The following is a 22761-nucleotide window of genomic DNA, read 5'->3' on the forward strand; positions in this document are numbered from 1 at the left end:
GCATACATTTAGATGACCTATGACCCGAACCGAGCATCAGAGGTGCTGAAGTCGTTTACGTTCAGAGACGTGGTGCAGGGCCGGGTGGCCATCGAGGAGACTCTCAGTGACAGCCAGCAGCATGACAACAAATCAGCATTCGCAACAGCTCGAGGCCACGCCCCCGCCACACCTCTCAACGATTCCTTCATCTTCCTGCTGAAGGCTGGAAACGTCCAACCGGCGAAGGGCGAGCTTCACTTCACCATCTTTCCCCACCACCAGATGCATTATGGTCCAAGCAGTTCAAATACAGACGGTGCAAGTCCTGAACAAACGACAAACAGACTTCCGACCCATAATAAGACTACTACTGGTAGAGGAGGCGGGAGAGGGGGTTCCACGACGCTCAGAGGGGATGAGGTGGGTTTGCCCCCCCACATTTTGACACATAAGAACCATAGCAGGACACAGCACAAGTTGAGGTCTAACAACCGCTTGGGGAACCATACACGCAGCGGCAGTCATGGAGGAAGATCAGGGAGTCGTGCAGAGGGAGGGGGTCACAGTCACGTACCGCAGCCCCACACTCCTTCCGTTTCCATCCCTCCTGTCGTTCACCCGGTCCACGTTGAGCTCCTCCCTCGCCCCGCCTCCGACCCTCTCCTCATTATCCTTCCGCTGCTGGCCTGTTTGTTCCTCATTGTAATCCTCGTAGTTTTGATACTGGTGTTCCGCCGCATCAAGGAGAAAAAGGCCCGGCTGCGGCTCCTCCAGCAGCTCGCTGCAGTGACGTTACCCACTGAGGACAGCCCTTACATGGGCCGGGCGGAGCGGAGCGTGGCTATGCCCTCCGTGGTGGTCACCCAGCTGGGCCCTGCAAGCTGCCCTTCCTCCCCTTTAAGGGTACCTTTAAGTCCCAGAAGGAAGAGTCTGGCCCCTGGGATGACCTTCTGGGGGCCATTTGAAGCTGATAGAGCAGGTGGTGATAAGAATATTAGAGGTGGTAACTGTGTTGGAAAAGATCAAGTAACTGCAGGAGTCCAAACAGCTCTGAGATCTAGGTCCCCTACTCCCACTCTTAGAGACAACCAGTACTGGGTTTGATGGAAGAACTCCAAAGAAAAACTGTGCCTTAGAGATGTATTCTGGTGTATAAATAGCACATGTGTACTATCCAGGGGACGTCTGTAGTCATCTAAGGCAGGACAAAAATATGCACATTTGTTGAAGATATATTGCTGAGGACTGTTCCTTTTTTTGAAAGAAATGTATAATAGCCACCATATTTAAGTAATTTCACAAGCTCAACTTACACTGAACACATCTTTGTTGTAGTAGAAATGTACTGAAATGTACTGAGAACTGTTATTTAATCTGTAAAACATCACCCAGCTAGCTAGTAGGTGTGAAATATAATTTTGTAGCAATCGGTCTGACTGATTATCATCACACTGATTGTAACTTCTATAGCTGTGACAAATAAAGCCTCATTTTTGAAGTGTGGCTGAACAAGGAAGTGAAATGTAGCAACAAAAAAACCAATAATCTCAAAAGAGTTAGTAGTGTAAGTGGTTAGACACACCACTCGCCTACAATATTGTAACTGTACAGAGTTGAAATGTCCAAAACCTTGTATGTCAGTTGGTAGATCATACTGCCTGTCTCTAGGAGTGACTAAAGATACTGTAAGCTTCCAAGTCTATGCATGCAAACTATTTTATCTAACATTCACCCCTCTTTACCTGCTCTGCACCCTTTTTTGTTTCCCTTGTCTGATGTTTATACAGCTCAAGGCAGTAAATTGTCATGTAACCTTTTCTGATAATCCATACAGTATTAACAATACATAGTGAGATGTGAGATGTAGCTTCCTCAGTTCTTGATTGACTTCAACATTTTTGTAACCCGTGACCCCTTTTATGCCAGCCTGTGTTTGATAGCAATGTTAAAGTTTTATTTTTAATAAAAAATATTTCTTAAGGACTTCTGTGTGTTAATCTCAAACACATACATGATTCAACAGTCAATGGAGAACAAAAGTTTGAGTCTTTGAGTTTTAAGATCTTCCCCCTATGTTAATGACTCACAGCAACTCTCCATTTCTGCTGGCTATGGGGATGCACATGTTGAAAGCTGAGTACTTGAACACATACAAAACTCACTTGACAATTGTGTGACATTTACATAAACCCCCTTTAGGCCTCAGTCAGCAGAGCTAGTCAATAATCAAGGATTTCCAGGCATTAGCCTACAGGTACTATAGATACATTCTTTGTTATTTTAAGTCAGTACTTGAAACATGAGCATTCTGACAGGTACTCATGTCGTGTTACTTTTAAACCTTAATGGATTAGGTGCAGCATTTTGAGAGTAGGAGAGCTTTGTTTTGTGTATGTAATCTCTTGAATGTTTTTATGAATTGAAAGTATTGGATCAGAATAACCAAGAATATTAAATGATGAGTGAAACCAGTGAATAACAAAGAGAAAACAGGGAGAAAGAGGCAGATCTAAATAATGAAGAGCCTGCAACTGCAGTAACCTGACCTGCAGTCTGTGAACTCTGGTGTCATATATCATTGCCGGCACTGCTGCTGCCGCCACAGGAAAAAATAGTGATAACACGCTTCTCTTTGGGAAAACTTTGCACTTAAAACACACAAAATGAAGATTTGTTTCATACTAGACAAACTAACCCCATTTAAAAAATCTAATCTAAAAAGATGGAGCAGGTGTCTTGTTTAGGGAAAAAAGGAAGTGTGATATTCAGAACATAGGCTCTTCTCTGATTTTGGTAAATAGTGATTGCCTGTGAGCACTCATATAAATATCCTTAAGTAAAACATTCATATTCATGAAAACAGTACTTGAATGACAAAGAATGGGTCAAGTGAAACTATAAATATATGATTGACATACATTCTACTTTCATTTATTTACTGAAATATTGTTCAGACGTGTTAAATTAACAGTGTTAAGGAACAATTTCATCGTAGAGAATTACGTGATTGTGAAGAACACTGTTAACAACCTAGCTGGTGGTGCATCCTTTTATAAACCATGTGAAGTAAAATCCAAGGAGAGGACTGTGAAGTACAACCTTTACAAGAAATACTCTATGTGAGCGTGTAATCGACAGCACTCCACACTGTAAACCATTGTCATGCATTCATTTGACTGATCTTAGTATGGTCAATGTATATTGATTATCTTCACCAGATCCTAAGCTTCCCTCTCAATGTCAAAAGACTGTACTGTGATCGATTGGGGACCTACAACAAACGGTACTGTGTGCTTATTTTGGTTTTTTATAGGTTTAACAATAACATTTTAGAGTTGCAGGTTAGCATTCTTAGAAGAGCAACCCTTATTAAAGGTAATCTGTAGAATCTGATAATGTCCAACTTTGGCGCCCTCGTGTAGAACCACAAAACACAGAAACGAGGACAAGAAACATAGATTTGCAACAAGATTGTCTTAAAACTTTTTTTAACAATAAAAAAGTAAATTCCCTCAGAATAATTTCAAATATGCTATAATTGCAGAAAAACTAGAAGATCTCGATTCAGAGATTTAATGCCAGGAACATCAATCATATTGAAGTTTCTGTACCCTGAGCCTGACCTCTGAGCTACCCTGATTGAGGGAAAGCAGAAAGACAGATGTGGACTTGGGGTTTTATTAACTAAAGGACTGCAGTGACCCAAAGAAATAGAACCGTGGAGCTACTTCCCAAAACAAGAAGACAGTCTGTCAAGAAATTTAAAATCAGTCGGAGATCAGTTATTATTTTAAGTCTGGCAAGACATAAACTAAAATGCAGAACAACACAGATATTCAAATTATGATATAGCAAAGATGTGACAGCATCCGAGTTGTGACCGATGTTAGACATCAGAAGTAGGTCAAATTTCAAACTGGAATGAAATCCAACTTCTAAACTCATTCAACAGAGGGGACATACCCATTCTCCTCTTGCCATATTCACAAACACGTACATAATGTCATGGCCCATCAAAACAATACTGAACAGGTCATTCAAGTAAAAACAGACGCCTATAGATATAACAGAAATTTTTAAATTCATGAAGTCCTGTCTTTCAATCATTAAAACATCCTGTTGAAGTGATTTGGGGAGTTTCGTGCAGATGTTGCTGTTGAGTTACCGTGTTCCAGAACAGAAGGTTTCCATGAGGCAGGATGGAGGCATGGAGAGATCACGTGAGCCTGAAACCGGGAATTTAGAGGCAGCCCCGTCACATTGAGAGCAGCTGTTTTTAATATACGTTGCAGTCCCGCCGAGTTGCAAGATGTGCCTGGAGCCTCGGAAAAAAAAAAAATCCCTGTTACTGGTACGTTCATTAAGGCCGTCAAGATAATCCAAGGAGTTGTCATTCCACAGTCCAGTGGCCTACATTTCTTTTCAAAAAGAGTGGTTTATTTCTTCCAATGCTTGTACCAAGCCCAGGATTCACCACATCAGAAACATATCTCTCTTAAAGGACCTTAAGATGTTCTCCATTAATGTAGAACGAACACATCAATCATCCCTGTCCGGTCTTCTCTTCAAGCTTAGTCCCCCTTCCCCCATCCCTCTCCCCCTTTGAAGTCCAACCTCTCTGTTCTCTCTCCATCTCTTCCTACTGGTCATCGTCATATCTCTGAAGCGTGTCCTCCAGCTTGGCAGTGATCTTCTGGAAGAAGCCGATCTGCTCACGGAGGTGGTGCTGCATCTGGGAGCGGAAGTCCCGTACGCGCGTGCGGTGGAAGTGCTGGATCTCGGCGAGCGTGGCGCAGGAAATGATGTTGCAGCGGTCGTGGAGCTCGCCTTCCTGCTTTGGACAGTCTTTGACCTTTGTCAGTGCACCTGGAAAAAAAGGTGGTGGAGGTTAAAGAGAGGGAGAAGACTGAGAAAGTGTGGCGGGTAGACAAAATATAGAGCCAAACTAAAAACTGGACCTAAAAGTGAATCCGTGCTCATAGTAAAATGCAAAAAACGTAGCCTTTGACAGATGATCATGCAGCAGTGTCATAGGCATACAGTTTACTTAATTTGATGTAAGCCCAAGACAAGTTGACCTGATCAGACTGCGCGCTTTTTAGCATTGCGTTAGCAGAATTAGCGTTGGACCACTCGAGTCGAAGAAACTCAGCTCAAAGCAGAAAGCACCCGGTACATATGCGTTTTTTCCGCATTGTCCAATCGGATGAATTGAAAGGACAGGTGATTCAGTGAATGCTTCGCAACAAAAACCTGCAAAAAAAATAAACAAGGGCCTAAAGAGTGATTTTTTTCTGACAGCAGAGATCATATAGCTAATAAGTTGAAAAACGTTTTTAATTAGGCAAATAATGCCATTGTTTAACTTTATTGAGGTCATAAGGGATAACATTCTAATAACAAGTCCTGTTATCAGTATACATGTATCTTAGAATATATTCAGTAAAAGTCGGTAACATGTTTCACCTTCTAACCCTCTATTACATTAAGTTAAAGAAGCTAATTGGATGGGAGCTAGCCAGGATGTAACATCTGGACGAGCGAGCACAAACTATAGTTAAAAAGACTACAAGTCAGAAAGGAAGGCAAAGTCTCTGAGCTGACCACAACATTACATTACATTACATTACATTACAGTCATTTAGCAGAAGCTACGACAGAAACAAGCTGGTTATTGCACAATTTTTCCAGGATCCTCGTGACTCACAATGTATAGTGTGACTAAACCGTCAGAGGGGAAGGAACAGAGTCTGGGTCCACGAAAAAATGGATGAAGAGGAACTCAATAGTAAGGCATGCATGTGGAGGAAATGAGTACGACAAAAACACACAAAATACCTTCAGGCGCTAATGAACTGAAATAAACTTAGACTTTGCTCTCCTCGCTAACAAGGTGATTACGGAGCTGTAATCTAAACTCTTGTACTGTTGGCTGGTGGGAAACCTGTTCAGCTCTGTAACTCTCTGCAGCCCTCTCACACACACACACACACACACACACACACACACACACACACACACACACAGACACACTCGCATACACACACCCCTCCCCTCTTCTTCTTCTTCTTCCTCCTCCTCGTTAACTCGCTGCATCACTGGGAGGAAGGAGGAAAAGAGGGAGAAGAAAAGAGGAGGAGGGGAAACTAATCCTGAGACTGCTCCATTTTGCATTCCTGCAGTCCCAGGGCAACACAGAACAAGAGGCCCAAGAATCTAACTGCTCATTCAAATCAGATGAAGCCTTTGCACCTCAAAGACAGTCAAAGAAGTCGGACGATACTGTATGAGGCCATTTAGGTCAACTAAGCTGTTAGCCTTAAGAACCCAGCAGCTGTTTTTGTGCTGCGATGTTGCCATGCTTTCGTTATGTGGTTGTTATTGCAGAAATGTGTGTTATATGACATCTATAGATATTTGTGGAATGTAGACCTGCGGAGGGAGGAATGAAAGTTCAGCATTCAGGTTTTCTTTGTTTTTTTTGTAAATCAAAAGAATATAATCCAAGGTTTTATTTGGTTAGAGAAAAGCTAAATATTTATGCTAGTGCAAACATTTCCCTCTCAATGAGGATCATTCATGAAATTGACTGTTATGGAAACTGAGACCAAACCAGCCATCTCTTGTTAAAGGTAGTTATTTCACAACTATAGCAGAAGTTCAGACTTTGCAATGTGTTCATGAGTGTTGCTGGCCAGACAAAAAGGTTTCCTAAGACAGCAGTGGTGGATTACTCAATGTTCATGAGAGATAAAAGCACAGACTCTTAGTCATTGACTCCCTGTGTATAACTTATAACCTTGTATTTAAAGAAAGACTTCTGTTCCTCTTTTTCAATAAATATAATTTGTTTTACCTACAGCACTGCTAGTTAAAGTTTCCAGAAGTGAAAACCACGCTAGTACCCAAGAATGATGACAGTACTTTTTATGAGGTTCTACGAAAGCAGGAACAATGATATAATATCCTGTGAAATTACCATGAGTTCCCCTTGATATGAATGTTGTCAAGCTTGGGTAGGGAACGTTTGAGAAACAAGCATAAGTACACAAGATTTTCAAAAATCATCCAACCCAGTGTTGCCAACTCTTAGTCACAAAATCTAGTGAGAAAGTTGCCAAGTCAGCAAATCATGCTCCACAGAGACACATAGTAACATTTATTTCATATTGATTAAGCTAAGAAGTCAATTTAAACTCTAAATTCCTAATAGGAAGGGTATGTTGCAGTCCAGCAGAAGTGAGGGAGATGTTCAAAGTTCTTAGAAGTTAGACGCTCTTTGTGGGACATAAAACAATGTGTTACTTGTCAATCAGAAAGTGGGTGAACTCCTGTCACCCACAGGGACTATTGGGATTCAGACTGTTTCCATAGTTCGGAGCTGTGATTGTGTCTAGAGAACAGAGCTCAGCGGACTATAGAAATGGTGCCTCTAGGTTTGGCAAACGTCAGGACTTTGCGTGCCAGGAGCAACTCCCTCCTCCCAATCGGCAGGGAACTAACAAGCTAACTCCTCTGCAAGTCCTTTGTACACGTCTGTGTGAGTGTGTATGTGTGTGTGTGTGTGTGTGTGTGTGTGTGTGTTTCTGTGTTTTCCTGTGAGCGAGTACAGGCTCTCACAGTACCAGAGTGTTACAATAGACTGGCTACAGGTTTCAGTTTTCAACCCGGGTAGACATTTCAGTAAATGAAAACAGATGTTGAAACAGTCAGAATCTAGGTCTCTGTGTGTTATCTGCCTTTATATTGACATGATTGATACATAAGCAGGCTGGATTGCTTTTCTAAGCGTAATAAATTATTTTGCAGTCCAAGTAAAAGTAAATAAATCTCTGAGTATTTTGTTTCAGAAGAGATTATAAAGCCTGTTGCATAGAAGCTGAGACATGAGGCCTAATGTTGTAATGAATCCTCCCAGGATTGAAACTATCCACCCTGCAGAGGCATCCATGAGCAAGAGTCCTTACCACTCAGTCCCCACCAGCTCCATGTGAAGCTGAGCCTTGACCTCTGACCTCCCTGTAAAGAGAAGTATGCTACGCCTACATCTGTTAAGTGTTTTGCAAGTAGGTTAGGAGGTTAAATGCATCTTTTGGCAGTAACCCCTTAAACATTCTTTCGCACAAATTCCTTTTTTCCCGAGGCTATGACATGTTTCGCATTTACATACCACATCAATAGACTGAGTGACGACGTAGATGTGTTAAAGAGTTCAGACTATAATCTAGAAAAAAGCTAATTTATAACATTTACAATATAAATGATGTGTATGCAAATGAGCTCACCGTGTCCACATGAACACACACAAACACTTTCTCACCTTTCTGTACATGGACGATGTCAGGGAAATTGGCCAGGTGTCCTCTGTAGAGGTCCAGCAGGTCCGAAATGGGAGCCAGGTCGTGACGCGGCTGCTCAGCAAAGTACTCTCCAACCGCCTCGTAGGCCTCGCCGGTGTAGGCGATGGCTCTGTTCAGGCCCCCCGAGTAGGCCTGCTGGTCCAGCTCGAACGCCTGGCCCAGGAGCGCGAAGGACTGTCCGACTTTCTGGTACTCCTTCTTAAATCCTGTCATCTGCTTGCGAGCGAACTCGTTGATGGTGGTGTTCACGACAATGATGTTCTCATCCATCCTCTTGGTGAAGGTCTTGAAGCCTTCGATCTTGCTCTCGACTTCCTGGAGGTCCAGCGGGACAGCAGGCGTGCTGTAGACGAGAATGACAGGTCACGGACATTTTTAGACCTTGTGGCTTCATTCTGAAAGGCCTTTATTATTATAAAACATTTTTAAAGCGTTAAATCATCTTTATTTATTATTCCTGTGTTCTACTTATCTCATCCTCACTATCAAGCCCTCCCTAATGATAAAAGCTTACCCTTACAGCAGAGTTAAAAAAGGAGAACTGATAACAGCGTCTTGCTCAAGGGCAAATATCTTTCAACTTGTATCATTAAGAGTGGGTGGACAAAATAACAGGAACAGCTGACACAAAATGTGTTGTACCCAACACCTCAAAATTGATTCATATCTCTTTGACACACTATGAACCAAAATATAAAGTTATAAACTTCCCCAAGTTCTGTAATTTATGGTTTTGGTCTACCTTCTTTCCCTCAACCTAAAATACCTTGCACTTCAGCTACTGATTGCCTACATTTCCCAGAATTCCTTTTACAATCTCCAGGGACTGGGCTGTAACTTGATACATTCAGTGGCTGGTTATAGATTTAGAACGAGGGTGTAAAGGTGATCACAATAGAGCAACAAGAGTGACGGTAAGAGGTTAACAAGTAAAGAAGGTCAGCTCCATGGGCCTTGAAAACCAGATCTGTGCTGTATCAGCATTGCATTGTGGTCTATTTCCTGCTCTTATTGGTGTAGATGTTGGGTCTCTACGCCTCCTCAACAGTGGATTTTTCTTTGTTTGATTGTTAAATGCTTGTTGGAAAATGGTGACTCTAGAAACACGCCCTTGTTCTCAGACTGCAAATGCCATGACATCATCAGTTTATTTAAATGTCAAACAAATCACAGGCTTTTCATTTGAGTGCTCAATGCTTTTTACAAACTTGTAATAAAAACTAAAGAGCAGTGCAGAACCCAGCCTCCTACCTGATTGTGAGGAAGAAATTTGGCCCGACCAGCTCGTCCCTCTCTGCCTTCCTCTTGCCCTGTTTCCAGGCCTTCTCATCCGCCCCGCACGTTAGGAAATGTTGGAAAACGTCACAGCGTGCCAGCACAGGGTGGCTGGTCATGTGGTTCATCCACCAGATCAGTCCCTTCCTCCGCTTGGAGATGAAGTCCTCCTCGAAGCGGCCCGTGGCCTGCTTCTCCGGCAGGTGGGGGACTGAGATGACCGGGAAGCGCTCAACGAGCCGACCGTAAAGCCAGTCAAAGTGCTTATACCTGCAGGGATGACGGAAGAGGAGACAGTTGGGAGGATTGATGTATGGGTATATTTTCAGTGGATGAGAAGGGAGGAAGAAGGTTTGGTAAATCGGAGCGAGGGTTGTTACGGAAGTTAGGTCAACGGCAGGAAAATGAAGTTAGAAGGAGTGAAAAAGAAGGAAGGATGCAAGGGGGGCAACTGTAAGGACCAGCAGGAGTCATGACCATGTGGAAACTGAAATGTAAGGGAGTAAGCACATGTAATGACAGACCTACTGACAGGGGAACAATGTAAAAGGTGCAGAGGGAATCTCAGAAAGGAACGAGGAGATTCCTGAGGACTCCAGAGGGCAAGAGGTCACAGTCAAAGCTGGTTTTTTTGCAATTTTGTGGCAACAATTGCGGCCAAAGGACAAGCCACAGAAACAATTATTTTAAAGTGTGTGGGGGCCGGGGGATCCGGTGAAGAAATAAGTTTGGAAACCCCAGAGAGGGGAGAGGAGGAGTAACTGAAGCAGGATGCCGGCCTGTACCTGCGGTTGACTTGTACATTGGTGTGTGTCGGGGTCAGGCCGTAGGACATGTAGCTCTTCATGCCTTTGAACTTGGTCTGCTTCGTGGGGTCGTCGATGGTGCACGTGAACGGATACGGGTCCTCCTGCCATTCCGGTCCACTCTTCCCCATCACCACGCAGATCCTGTCCCCGTCCTTCACGAAAGCAGAGGCCTCCCCGAGCAGGAAGGCCTCCCCGCCGGACTTGACAAAGGTGGAGAACCTGTTGAGGTTCCTCCCCACTGTTGCAGAGCTCTTGGCCTGCTGGTGCTGCTGCTGGCTGCTCTCCCGCCGCCCGGGCAAGGAGGTGGTCACCGGGTACAAGGGTGGCGATCTGCCGAGACCCTGAGGCGCATCGGCCGCAGGGGAGCTGTCTTCCCAGTCATCGTCCCAGTCGTCATCGCTGCCCTGGCTGGTGTGGAAGCTGCCTCCACCACTACCACCGCTGCCAGCGCCGAGGCCTCTCTGGGACTGGGGTTCCGGGGGCGCATAGGAGGTGTGGGTGGGCGTCAGGGCTTTGATTTTGGGCGAGGACAGGCCGTTATTGTTGGTGTTTGAGGGAATCTGGTCTCTGACGATCTCCACATAGGAGGCAGGGAAGAGGCCAGCCTCCCCCCTACTGTTCTCCCCCTCCAACCAGCCCTCCAGCTCCTCCTCGCTGAACAGAGTCACCAGCTCATTCTCTGTTATGTTGATCTCCCCTGGGTTCTCAGAGTGGAAGTCGTACAACACTTTGGCTTTTAACGCCATTATTCTAGTGCTATAATTATTCTATACTTCCTGTTTTTGTGTACTTGTATCAACAACTTTATTTTATTTTTTTATAAACACAGGGGATTAAGCCTTTTAAAAAAAAAAAATCCCAGATATTTGGAGATTTAGATCACTCAATAACAATTGGGACTATTTCTTTTCCACTTTTGTCAAAATCAAACAAGGCTTTTTATGAGAGAACCGTGCGTAAAAGAACAAGAAGAGAAAACACACTGGCTTGTACCCGACACCCACCTCCTCTCTCTCCGATCCTCTCAGATATCATTTGTTTCCATGCAGAACTTAATCCACGGCGGAGAAGAAAACAGAAGAAAGTTGTCTTTACAGGATATATATTTTGGAGTTTAAAGTTGACGGAGTTGCGGAGCTGCTTTATTCCTCCAGATGAGAGCCGGGGAAAAGTCTTTTTCTCCCCTCTTCTCCCCGAGATGCTTGTCAGTTAAAGGCAGCAGTCCTTACACGTATTAGACTGGATGACTAACAGAGGGTGGAGCCAGCAGCAAGTTCAGTCAAGTCACTGAATTCATACATGGAAGCAAGCAAAAACCCACATAACCTCATCTTATGAATGTACCGTCCTGTTAACACGTCATCCTCTGCACTGATAAGGCTTTTTAAATAGGCAATTAATCATATACCAATTATAGGCTCTTATTCAATATTTTATTATTAGCTTATTAAACAATCCTTTGGCAAGTTCACACAAATACAAATATACAGTACCAGTCAAAAGTTTGGACACACCTTCTCATTCAACTACTTTGAAGAATCTAAAATATAAAAACATATTCTGGTTTGTTGAGCATTTGTTTGTTTACCACATAATTCCATATGTGTTCCTTCATAGTTTGGATGTCTTCAATATTAATCTACAATGTAGAAAAAAATAAAAATAAAGAAAAAGCATTGAATGAAACATATATATATATATAAATAAAAAAAAAATAATATATATATATATATATATAAATAAATAAATAAATATATATATATATATAAATAAATAAATAAATATATATATATACAGAAGGTGTGTCCAAACATTTGACTGGTAATGTATATATATATATATATATATATATATAAATAAAATAAAATAAATAATAATAAAAATAAAATAAATAATATATATATAAATAAATATATATATATATATATAAATAAATAAATATATATATATACAGTACCAGTCAAAAGTTTGGACACACCTTCTCATTCAACTACTTTAAAGAATCTAAACTATAAAACATATTCTGGTTTGTTGAGCATTTGTTTGTTTACCACATAATTCCATATGTGTTCCTTCATAGTTTGGATGTCTTCAATATTAATCTACAATGTAGAAAAAAAATAATAAAAAAGAAAAACCATTGAATGAGAAGGTGTGTCCAAACTTTTGACTGGTACTGTATATGTATAAATAGTGTATATATACACACACATATATACTTTTATATTCTGCATTAAAAGACCATTAGCATGTATTGTCAACAACTTTAAAGTGTGATGGACTGTTCAGTAAGAAACATCGTTTTTCCAACAGTTCAACTTAAAATACAATTGTATATTCATAGATATGGGAGTTTTTCAATGAGTGAGAAGTAGTGACAAGGTAATTGAACACTTTTTTTTTTTGTAGAAAACAAATTTCCAACAAATGATTAATCAAGCACAGATTTTGAATGTCCAAAAACATCTGGAGGTCATTTTTACACCGGTTCTATGGAGTAATAATTATTATAAATCCCCCCTCTTTGTCGAATTAATTTTACACAACACAGAATGGGATAGTGCACATGTCACGTTTTGCATTGGCTTGCCATTAAACTGCAGAATGTGATTAAAACAACAACAAAAAAACTTTTATTTAACTAATAGTAAGCTGCACAGTCAATGTGCAAATTGGACAATGTTTCATTTAAACATTATTTTATTTCTGTGTGACTTCTCCTCAGTAAAGCGAAAATCCTCAGGTTTACTTTGCTTAATTTTGTCTAATATGTCTATAAGCGTCAAACTCTTTCTGCACAGTGAAGACAAACCATCCAATTAATCATCAATATGGAAAACACATTTTGGAGTGAGAAGGAACTTCAAAAAGATCCTAATGCAGCTACGAATTACAAAAAATACTAAGCTTAAATATGTGCAATTCATGCATTTGTTTCGGCATATGATGCTAATTTATTTTATTTTATATTATTACTATTGCATTGAATTCTCTTTTGCTCCAAAATACACACAGGGTATATGCCAAGCTGTGTGGAAACTGAACATTTGTAGAGGAGATAAATATAATATAATATAATATAATATAATATAATATAATATAATATAATATAATATAATATAATATAATAATTTAATACAATACAATTTAGTATAATATAATATAATATAATATAATATAATATAATATATATAATATAATACAATACAATACAATACAATACAATACAATACAATATAATATAATATAATATAATATAATATAATATAATATAATACAATACAATACAATACAATACAATTTCATTTCATTTAACATAACATAACATAACACAACACAACACAACACAACACAACACAACACAACATAATATAATATAATATAATATAATATAATATAATATAATACAATACAATACAATATAATTTAATTTCATATAATTTAATATAATATAATATAATATAACATAATATAATATAATATAATATAATATAATACAATACAATACAATAAATATAATTTAATATAATATAATATAATATAATATAATATAATATAATATAATATAATATAATATAATATAATATAATATAATATAATATAATATAATATAATATAATATAATATAATATAATATAATATAATATAATATAATATAATATAATATAATATAATATAATATAATATAATATAATATAATATAATATACGTATATCGGTATTGTGCATTGACCCACCCGGGCCACTAGAGGTCAGTGTTAACAGACAGGTTAGGACAGTTCCTCCTCCTGACCAGCAGGTGGCAGTAATGCGACTTTTACGTTGAAATCTGGTGATACTGTCTTTGCTTCCAGACAACGAATGTCATAATTAAACAAACGCTGTACATATGATGTGATATTCATGATCATTTATCCAACATTATTTGCCTCATAACATAATTGACCCTCACTGAAGCGGCCGACACGTTTGCAATAAATGAGGACGTTGTGATGAGCTGGAATGTTTTAATTTATAATATTAAAAAAGGTAAATATAAACATGTTGATGAACTGTCGCTTTGTTCTGGTGCCTGATGGATTGTGGTTTATTTACCTGCAGACATAAAGGCAGTCTGATGATCACAAGATGCTTGTTTGATTTTGAGTGCGAACTGTATCTTATAGAGAGGTTTTCTCTCTTGTATTTTAATTATTTTTGCATCATTTCTTTTTACTTTTCAATAAAGCCACATTAAACGTTGCTGATTTATTATAAAGCTGCAATGATTCACTGATAAATCGATTAGGTAATATTTTCAGAAGATTTACCACCAATATTAACTTTTTTTCATAGTGGAATAATCAGTTTAATTGTTTTGCCAATTTTCAGCCTCCAAATTTCAGCCTCCAAAATATAAGAGTATGATGCTTTTCTTTATCGTGACATGGTATTTAACTCAATCTGTTTGTATTTTGTTTGTTTATCTCTTGGTTGGACAAAGCAATGCACATACTTGATTTATTATATAATCTCAATCTTTCTCAATCTTGAAAATATTATTGAGAAAATCTTTACCTAAATGGAGGTCAATTAATCAGAGCCAGCTGTTTGGAGTTCCTCCCGGAAGATCTGATGTGATCTGAGGCTGCACACTAAACAGACAATCCTTCACATTTTAGCAGCGCTGCAAGCAAAAGATGGTGAACCAACTGAAGAAAAACATAGTTGAAAGCATTTCTGGTATAATAGAAAAAGTGAGTCAGTTGAATCCCAAATCTTTATTCTCTAATAGGACACAGATATGAATAAGCTTTCGTTGGCATCAACCTTGATTAAATTATTTAACCTTTGTCAGTTTTAACAACTTCTACACACTAATCCATCAACGGCTGACACTTTCCTCTCTCTTCTTCTCCAGGTTTAAATCATGTCCGACCCGGTTCAGACAACATCTGACAGTCTTTGTAAACTAGTCCGCTGGGCTCACAGCCACGGAACCATCTGCAACCTCATCCCCAGCCTGCAGCACATCACCTGTGGTTCCCACGGTGATGTGCTGACACTGGAAACCGGTTTTCATGGTAGCGGTGTCCCTGTCGCTGTGTGGGGTTGTGGTGCTGGACACTTCTACCACTGGCCCCTCAGTGACCATAGCAACGGCTGTAAAGGCTCAACAAATACCAGCCAAGGCCAGGAAAGGTTTGTTGGAGGGCGTCTGTCCAATAAGGTAAAGCAGAGATTTTAGGTACTTTGTCTGTGTTCTTGTTTTTATTTGAGATATTCAGTACAACTTTAATACTTCAAGATATTGAAATGCAGTTTCAATGGTGCAATCCACATGTTCGACTGTAAAGATTTCTATATGGAAATCCACATTCATACAATGTTAATAACAGGGATGACGCTCATAACCTTGCAGCCACACATGTTTAATATATACTGACTATTTAAAGGTACACAGTTTGTAACATCTAAATGAAGCAGTGATTGATCTTTGCTTCTAGTTTCTACATTGTCCACCAAAAATCAGTTTCTGAATACATTTGTGTTAAAAAACTGACCATTCAGTGCAGAAATAATATGCTAATTCAATTTGAATTTGCCATCTAGCCAAGTGTCTGTTTTTTTAAAGAATGGTTAAAATTGATGCATGCCCAGATATCCCTACTTCACTCCGGTTAGGTACAGAAAAAACTGGTTCCTACAATTCCTATATTGCAAATCAACTGCATCGTTTGTTTAACGTCCCATGCCTAGTTCATGCGCACGTCTGCCATGATCCGTTTTTTAATGCAGACTTACTGTCAAAAACGTGTAGTCTAGAAAGTAACCCTGATGACATCATCAGGGTTACTTTCTTTCTTTGCTTTAGAAAGCTCATCCCAAGTCACAGATGACATCATACAGCTGTTCTTGGTGGAGTGCTCCTTTTTGAGGTCTGTACTTTTTTTTTGCACTGAGCAGGTTACGTTAGTTAAACCCTGTTAGCGTTACATAGAGATTCGGCCTTTAACTTTAATTTCTCATCTATTCTCTCTTTTTTTACCTTCCAGGTGACAGCGAGGGCGTCACGTGACCTCGGCTATAGCGAAGCAGCATCAGTGGGGGAGGAGTTCAGCAGCCGGCTGTTTGACATCGCTGGGTGTGACTCGTCGGCAACAGACGAAGGCGGTGACTACGAGCCCCGCCCATCCAGGAAAAGAGGCGCGGCACCAGGAAGAGCAGTAACCAGGAAGAAGGTCAAGCAAGAAGCAACATCGGCCGAGGATCATGACACCACTGCTAACACAGCTAGCATGGGACTAGCAGTGACAGACGCTGTCTACGTGTCCCAGGCTTGTCGGGCACCGAACATACACTCTCAAATCACACACACACTGTTGCCCAAAAATCCCCTTCCACCCTTCCCTCAACCACAGCATGGACAGGATCTGAGGTGTGAGAGGTTAGAGGACCCAGAGATGGAGCTGCTGGGAGGAGGCAGCTTCAAGACAGGGACCACGGAGCAGTCAGAGAGATGCAGCTCCGCTACAGAGACTACAGAGAAGACTGCAGGTACAGCTTTGTTGTGAAGCACCAAAAGACCTGCAGTGACAGAGCCTGCACGTTTTGATTGGATTCCTTTTGTGTGTCAGTCGGACTTAAATTGATCTTTTTCAAAAAGTAGTGAAAATGATGTGAATGTTTCTCCGTATCAAAAGGATAAGCAAATGTTAAAATGCAGCATTTGACTGCACAAAAAAAAGCTGGGCTAGGCAGTTTATTTTTACCCTCATTGGGCAATAAAATTCCATAATAACCTTAATTCAGGTGGTCAGGGGTAAAACTAAAATTCTGCACCTCCCCTTGGCTCAGAAAATCTAGCCTGTGTTGGGAGACTTTGGCCAATCACAGGTCATTTTAGAGAGAGGGTGTTCCTATTGGCTGCACAAACAGATGCAAGGGTATGACCCTTCGGTGAAAGCATAACCTGCAGGAAATTGCTATCGCTCATCGGTAACGACTTCCTACACTGCAAAGCAACCCAAAACAGGAAGACGGAGTCTAACAAATATCAAAATGTTTTCGGGATGGAGAGAAAATGGAACACAATAAGTTTTCTTGCCCAGTTACGCAAAAATAAACTGCCTACCCCAGCTTTAATTGGAAATAAGTTAAGACACAAGAATATATTATTATTGTTAAAACACTGTATTGTTTAATGGTACAAAACAATATATAAAAGATTTTCTTACCAAATGTTTATGTGTGATTGAATCCAACTGTCTGACTTCCTGTTTCTGACTGTTTGTTTCTATTTGTGTAAATCTTAAGAGGAGCAGAATGAGCTGCAGAAGCTGCAGGTGTTACTTTGTGCAGAACGCAGCCGTAACCAGCAGATGACGGAGATCATCTCCGGTCTGAAGCAGGACAAAGAGCTGCTGCAGCATGAACTCACTAAGAAAGCAGAACTCATCTGTGACTTCCTGCAAGACAAACTGCAGCCAGGTAGAGTTTGGTTTGAAAATCTATCTGTTGATGAATTTAATGGCAGTTTTAACAATTTGTTGGCACTTTTAAATAAAATAACTTCTATTTCGTTTAGTGTCTGGCATGCAAAATTGCAATTAAAAGTGCCTCACATAATAGTGATAAAAATTGTAATACAATAAATACAAACCGTAAGAAAAAAATTGTTAATGATAACTGCAGTAGGAAAATAAGTAAATTAAATTATCAGTAAAATATTATATTTTAACATCTACAATTAAATCAAAGTGAAAACCAAATAAAACTGAAAATGCCATTAAAAAATGTTTCTCCATGTACTCAAAACTATATTACTGTAGCCAAAATTGTGGGTTTTTTTGCACTATTTATTGTTATCTGAGCCAAATTCAGAGTTGTTATTTTTCTATTTTGGATACTAGAGAAAAGGTGGCCCTGTTGCTCTAATCAAATGGAACCGGGAAGTTCACTCATGCCCTCTTCTGACGATGTGGCAGGGGCCGATTCACCGGCACTGTTTGACTCGTTTGAGGAAATGGACCTTCACCCTCTAGACCACCACCGGACCCTGAAGAGCAAGAGGAGCCGGGACGGAGAAAACACCCGCGTTAGGAGTAAGGACATGTCACAAGAAGGAGGAATAACCACTAATAGACCTCCACTGTCATAGTGTTGTTATAAGCCCCCATAGAGAATGTATTGTTGATACTAAATATGGCATTCATTTGCTTTTTATTCTCCTCTCCAGTGAAAAACGTGGTGGGTGTAATAGCACGCTACATGGCAGCCCTCCAGGAGTTTCGCCGCAGCGTTTCAATGAAGGTGGCCTTTGACCGAGTTGGTGTGGACCGCAACACAATTTCCCGTACGGCGGCCATAGCTGAGCTCAGTCTGGCGGCTCCCGAGGTGTTTCATGCACTGGCACCCTGGGATGAGAAAGAGGAAACGCTGGCACATTATGCCCACCGCTGCCGACAGGCCATGGATGACAACATTAAGGCCAAGATCAAAACAATGAAGGCGAAAGGCGACCTACTGCCCATAGTGTCAAAGTGACAAACCTTCATGACTCGATCAGAGGAACACAACGCATACTTCTTGTAAGCCTACGTACGAAAAGAAAGACCACCCTCGGAAGCTTTGAATCAACTGTTAGACACTGCAACACCTGAGTCTGTGGCATCAACTTATTAGTTTTAATTTTCTTTTTCACAATATTGAATAATTCTAAGCATCATGTGTTACTGCATTACAATCTGGCTACATGTTGCTACTGTGGGTGCCTGCTTTCTTCCTCCTGTCCAATGGATTTTTCCTTGGATGGTTGAAAGAAAGAAAAAAATAAGCTCTTGTTCTCAGATTCTCTGGGACAGTCACCTATAATTGCCATCATTGCAGCTCAGAATGCATTATTAGCAATTTTAACAGGGGCGCAAAGTTTTGTGTGTGTGTGTATGGGGGGGTCAATGGCCCCTTCCCCACTTCCTACCCCCCCACTTACGACCACTTGCTCGGATCACACCCATCATCAAACTTGGCCTTCACTTGGATCCCAACTACACACCTGTAAAGTATCATGACTGCATCTTGCACAGTTGCATTCCTATTGAGGTGAATAATCTGTACACAGACCGACACTCAAAGCTACTGCTGTGGTAGTTTCCACTACAGCCGGTGTCTACAGGAGCCCATTTTGCCTTGATGACACGCAGATGGACTCAAAAGGTGTAAACGATATATACAATGAGAAACTGGTTTATTCTGTCACTCAAAGCACCTTTATTTTTTAATGACTCGACTTTTGATGCGTGATGTTCTAGTAAGTAGTCTGATCAATAAGGAGACTTTTAAGTATTCACGGTTCAGTGACTCCAAAAAGTTTTTTATGCATGTTGCATGGGCTGTTTTGTGGTCTGCCTAACAGTTTTACAATAAAGTCAAGGTAGTCTTTTTTTTTTCATTTGGAAAGAAAAAAAGAAACGTTAGTCCATGGGCACAGTGTGGCATTAAAAAAAACAAATTTTAGGCACTCAAGTGGATGGTAAATGATATAAAGACAACAACACTTATTGGCAGAGTTGCCTTTCTCATGTAACACTTGGTACCCACTGATGAAGAAATGTTTTGTTCTTTTTGAAAATGGTTACTTTAAAACATGGGCGTGAACACAAAGATCAGAAGTGAGGAAAAAAATCAGGAGCACTGTTAAATCCCATAATGTGAACATAGCCATGGGCCATGCATATGCTTTTTAAACCCTGTTTTTATAATTGCACAAATAAAAAACTGAAATTCAAAATATATCTACAAGAATGTAACAATTTATTATCCAAATATTGACACAAATCCATTTATGTAAAAACCCTGACCAAATGTGCATTTTATAGATAAGTGAAGTGAAAGGCAACAGAGCAGAATAGCATTTACAGTATTTCTGTAGAGGTTGTTTTTATCCCCTGAACAATTTCACAGGAAGTTTCCCAGCTATCTGGAACCTTCTTCCGACTGTTTTGAAAGTGTCCCATAAATTCAGCAGCAGGCTTGTTCGTTCTGGAAAATGTAAAAATGACAGATTTACGCTCCCCTGAGATTGTTTACGACATGTCGAACAACTGTCCATTAATCAAATACTTAAAAGAGGGGAAAGTGGGAGACACGTGGGTCTGGTGTGCATGTGTGTTGTTTGAATGCTTTGTGTCACACCAGGCAGCAGGAGGAGGACAAAAAAAGGTAAAAAGGTCAAGACTCAGGCTCCAGGCGGGGAATGACGGGGAGGATGAGGTTCCCGAATGAGGAGTCCTGAGTGATGAAGAAGCCCGATGAGTGTGTGTGCGCATGCTGCAAGAGAAGACAGCATTAGGCAAAGGTTTGTGTTAATACTGAACAAATTCACAATTTTATAATGCTATTAATTAAACAATATTTCACCAACTAGCTTGATTTTGTCACATTTGAACAGAGCTAGGCTAGCTATTTCCCCCATTTCCAGTATTTATGCTAAGCTAAGCTAACCAACCTGTAGTGTCTGTGTTTGGCAAAATTATTTTCAAGACTTTTATGCCACATTAAAGCACATCACAGTGTTTGAGTTTTTTTGCACCAACAACCACACAGTGACTATCAAGCCTCTCTCTCTCTTTTGAATAATGATTTTCAGACCTCTATTCAAGCCAGTGAGGGGTATTGAGCTCAAATATGACTCGGTACAGGTGTCCTTGGAATTGTGATTCGCAGTCAGAAACTGCAGAATTAACTCTCAAAGTCAGGCTTAATATCTGGAAGCTGAACACAGGAAGTCACCGACACTGAATAAAGTAATGATATATTTTTTTTAAATGTATAGTTCTTTGCTGTGCTACTTGTTGCTGTATGTAAAACATGTGTAAAATGACATAAAGATGTGATTTGGGTTTGACTGCCCCACCTGCAGGGCAGCTTTCTGTTGGGCAGCGATGTGCTGCTGTTCTGCGTTGTCCCTGAACTCTTTCAGACTCGGTCTGGACAGCGAGATGCTACAGGACGAGATGGAGGAGAGAGGAATATTAAAAAAAAAAAGTAGATTTGAATATTGAAATGGATATGGATACACTATCCCAATGCTTGACTCCACCATAAAAAAGGGTTCTCCAAGGGTGTGACTGAGAGACCTGTCGCCCTTCATGGCTGGATATTATCCCTACCTGGCTCCAGGAGTGCTCAAAAGCCGTCTCCTCTCCTTCTCCAGCTCGGCCAGGATCGCCACCCGTGTCTTGTTTGGGAAGGCTAGATGGAGAAAAAGAAAAGTAAGAGAACAAGTCAAAGACTGTAAGGGAACAGAGAGGGATGAAACCATATGCATATATATTAATTTCCATTTGACTGTAAAGATAATTAGAATAGAGATAATTTTAAGACTTTCTTTCAGCTGATATGTTGGAGGGGAACTAATGAGCAGAAGCTAAAAGACTATTAAAACTAGCTATATCTTCTCAAGGGGAACCAGAGAGGAGAAATGTTTCCGGGGGCAGATTTTGTAGCTACGCCCCTGGTGTTACAGCGCCATAAAGACAAAGACCTCAATATTAATAACGTGTGTCCCAAAACGAAATTACCTTGTCCTGGAGGATTAGTAGCCATGTCTGTGCAGGGTAGTAAGACGTAGGTCGAAATAACGACCTACAGAAAGGAGTATTAGCTAATGGTTTACGTTTTATTTGTGTTTCCTTCCACCCAGCTAATGTTGCACTGGTGGACAACGGACAACGATAAAAGTCCCCCTGTGAGATAGACTGGAGCTGGATAAACTACACAGTACTTGTTGTTGTAACAGTAACGTTAACTGGAAGTTTAAAATAACGATAAAACTCTTGCTTATGTACGGATGATGAGGCGCATTTCACTTCTTGAAACCAAGTACCGGTTTCTCAGATGGATAGGTTAGATAGGAGAAAAAACGAAGAGGTGTCACTATGTTCTATTTCCGGTTGTCAAAAAGGTGATCAATAAGAACCAAGAAAACTGCACAAAAGGCTAGTAAACATGCATGATTAAAGTATGTAAAGCTAAAAATAACTTTAATTAACCCATACATAATTTTAAGTTGTATTTGAGTCCAATATATGCACATTGGAATTCAAGTATAAATCCCCAAATTACAGCACAAATAACTAATAGCACAAATGATCCACAATTTTCCTTCCACCTGACAATTACCTGCTTTAAACGATTACACATTTGGGCAGGTGTGTGCGATCTTGCGTTTGGGAACAATAGTTTGATAAATAAAAAGATAAAAATCTTAAATTAAGGTCCAGTTGCTGGCAGTGAGTGAGTTTGCTCAGTTGATTTGGAGATGATTTTGTGACAATGAGTGTGCCATCTCTAAAT

At 40.2% G+C, this 22761-nt stretch overlaps 3 protein-coding genes across 3 annotated transcripts in view; 1 reads left to right on the plus strand and 2 right to left on the minus strand.

Moving 5' to 3' along the window:
- The window catches only part of LOC129102819 (chondroitin sulfate proteoglycan 4-like), a 29024-nt gene extending 27938 nt beyond the window's left edge, over window positions 1–1086 (plus strand). Inside the window, 1 exon segment of the mRNA XM_054613090.1 lies at window positions 13–1086. Coding sequence (XP_054469065.1) covers window positions 13–1086 — 1074 coding nt within the window.
- Window positions 1087–2805: 1719 nt separating this feature from the next.
- Window positions 2806–11628, minus strand: LOC129102331 (sorting nexin-18-like). The gene is made up of 4 exons (XM_054612431.1): window positions 10403–11628; window positions 9594–9887; window positions 8303–8685; window positions 2806–4848 (listed from the first exon to the last, which is right to left on the minus strand). Exons 1-4 carry the CDS (start codon window positions 11170–11172, stop codon window positions 4622–4624), a joined length of 1674 nt encoding a protein of 557 aa, XP_054468406.1. The 5' UTR covers window positions 11173–11628; the 3' UTR covers window positions 2806–4621.
- An 8009-nt stretch (window positions 11629–19637) lies between these two features.
- inip (ints3 and nabp interacting protein) lies at window positions 19638–22296 on the minus strand. Its single transcript, XM_054612916.1, has 4 exons — window positions 21987–22296; window positions 21576–21657; window positions 21320–21407; window positions 19638–20733 (listed from the first exon to the last, which is right to left on the minus strand). Exons 1-4 carry the CDS (start codon window positions 22009–22011, stop codon window positions 20635–20637), a joined length of 294 nt encoding a protein of 97 aa, XP_054468891.1. The 5' UTR covers window positions 22012–22296; the 3' UTR covers window positions 19638–20634.
- Window positions 22297–22761: the final 465 nt, after the last annotated feature.

Source organism: Anoplopoma fimbria, chromosome 14 (genome assembly GCF_027596085.1).
Source record: "Anoplopoma fimbria isolate UVic2021 breed Golden Eagle Sablefish chromosome 14, Afim_UVic_2022, whole genome shotgun sequence".
Classification (NCBI taxonomy): domain Eukaryota; kingdom Metazoa; phylum Chordata; class Actinopteri; order Perciformes; family Anoplopomatidae; genus Anoplopoma; species Anoplopoma fimbria.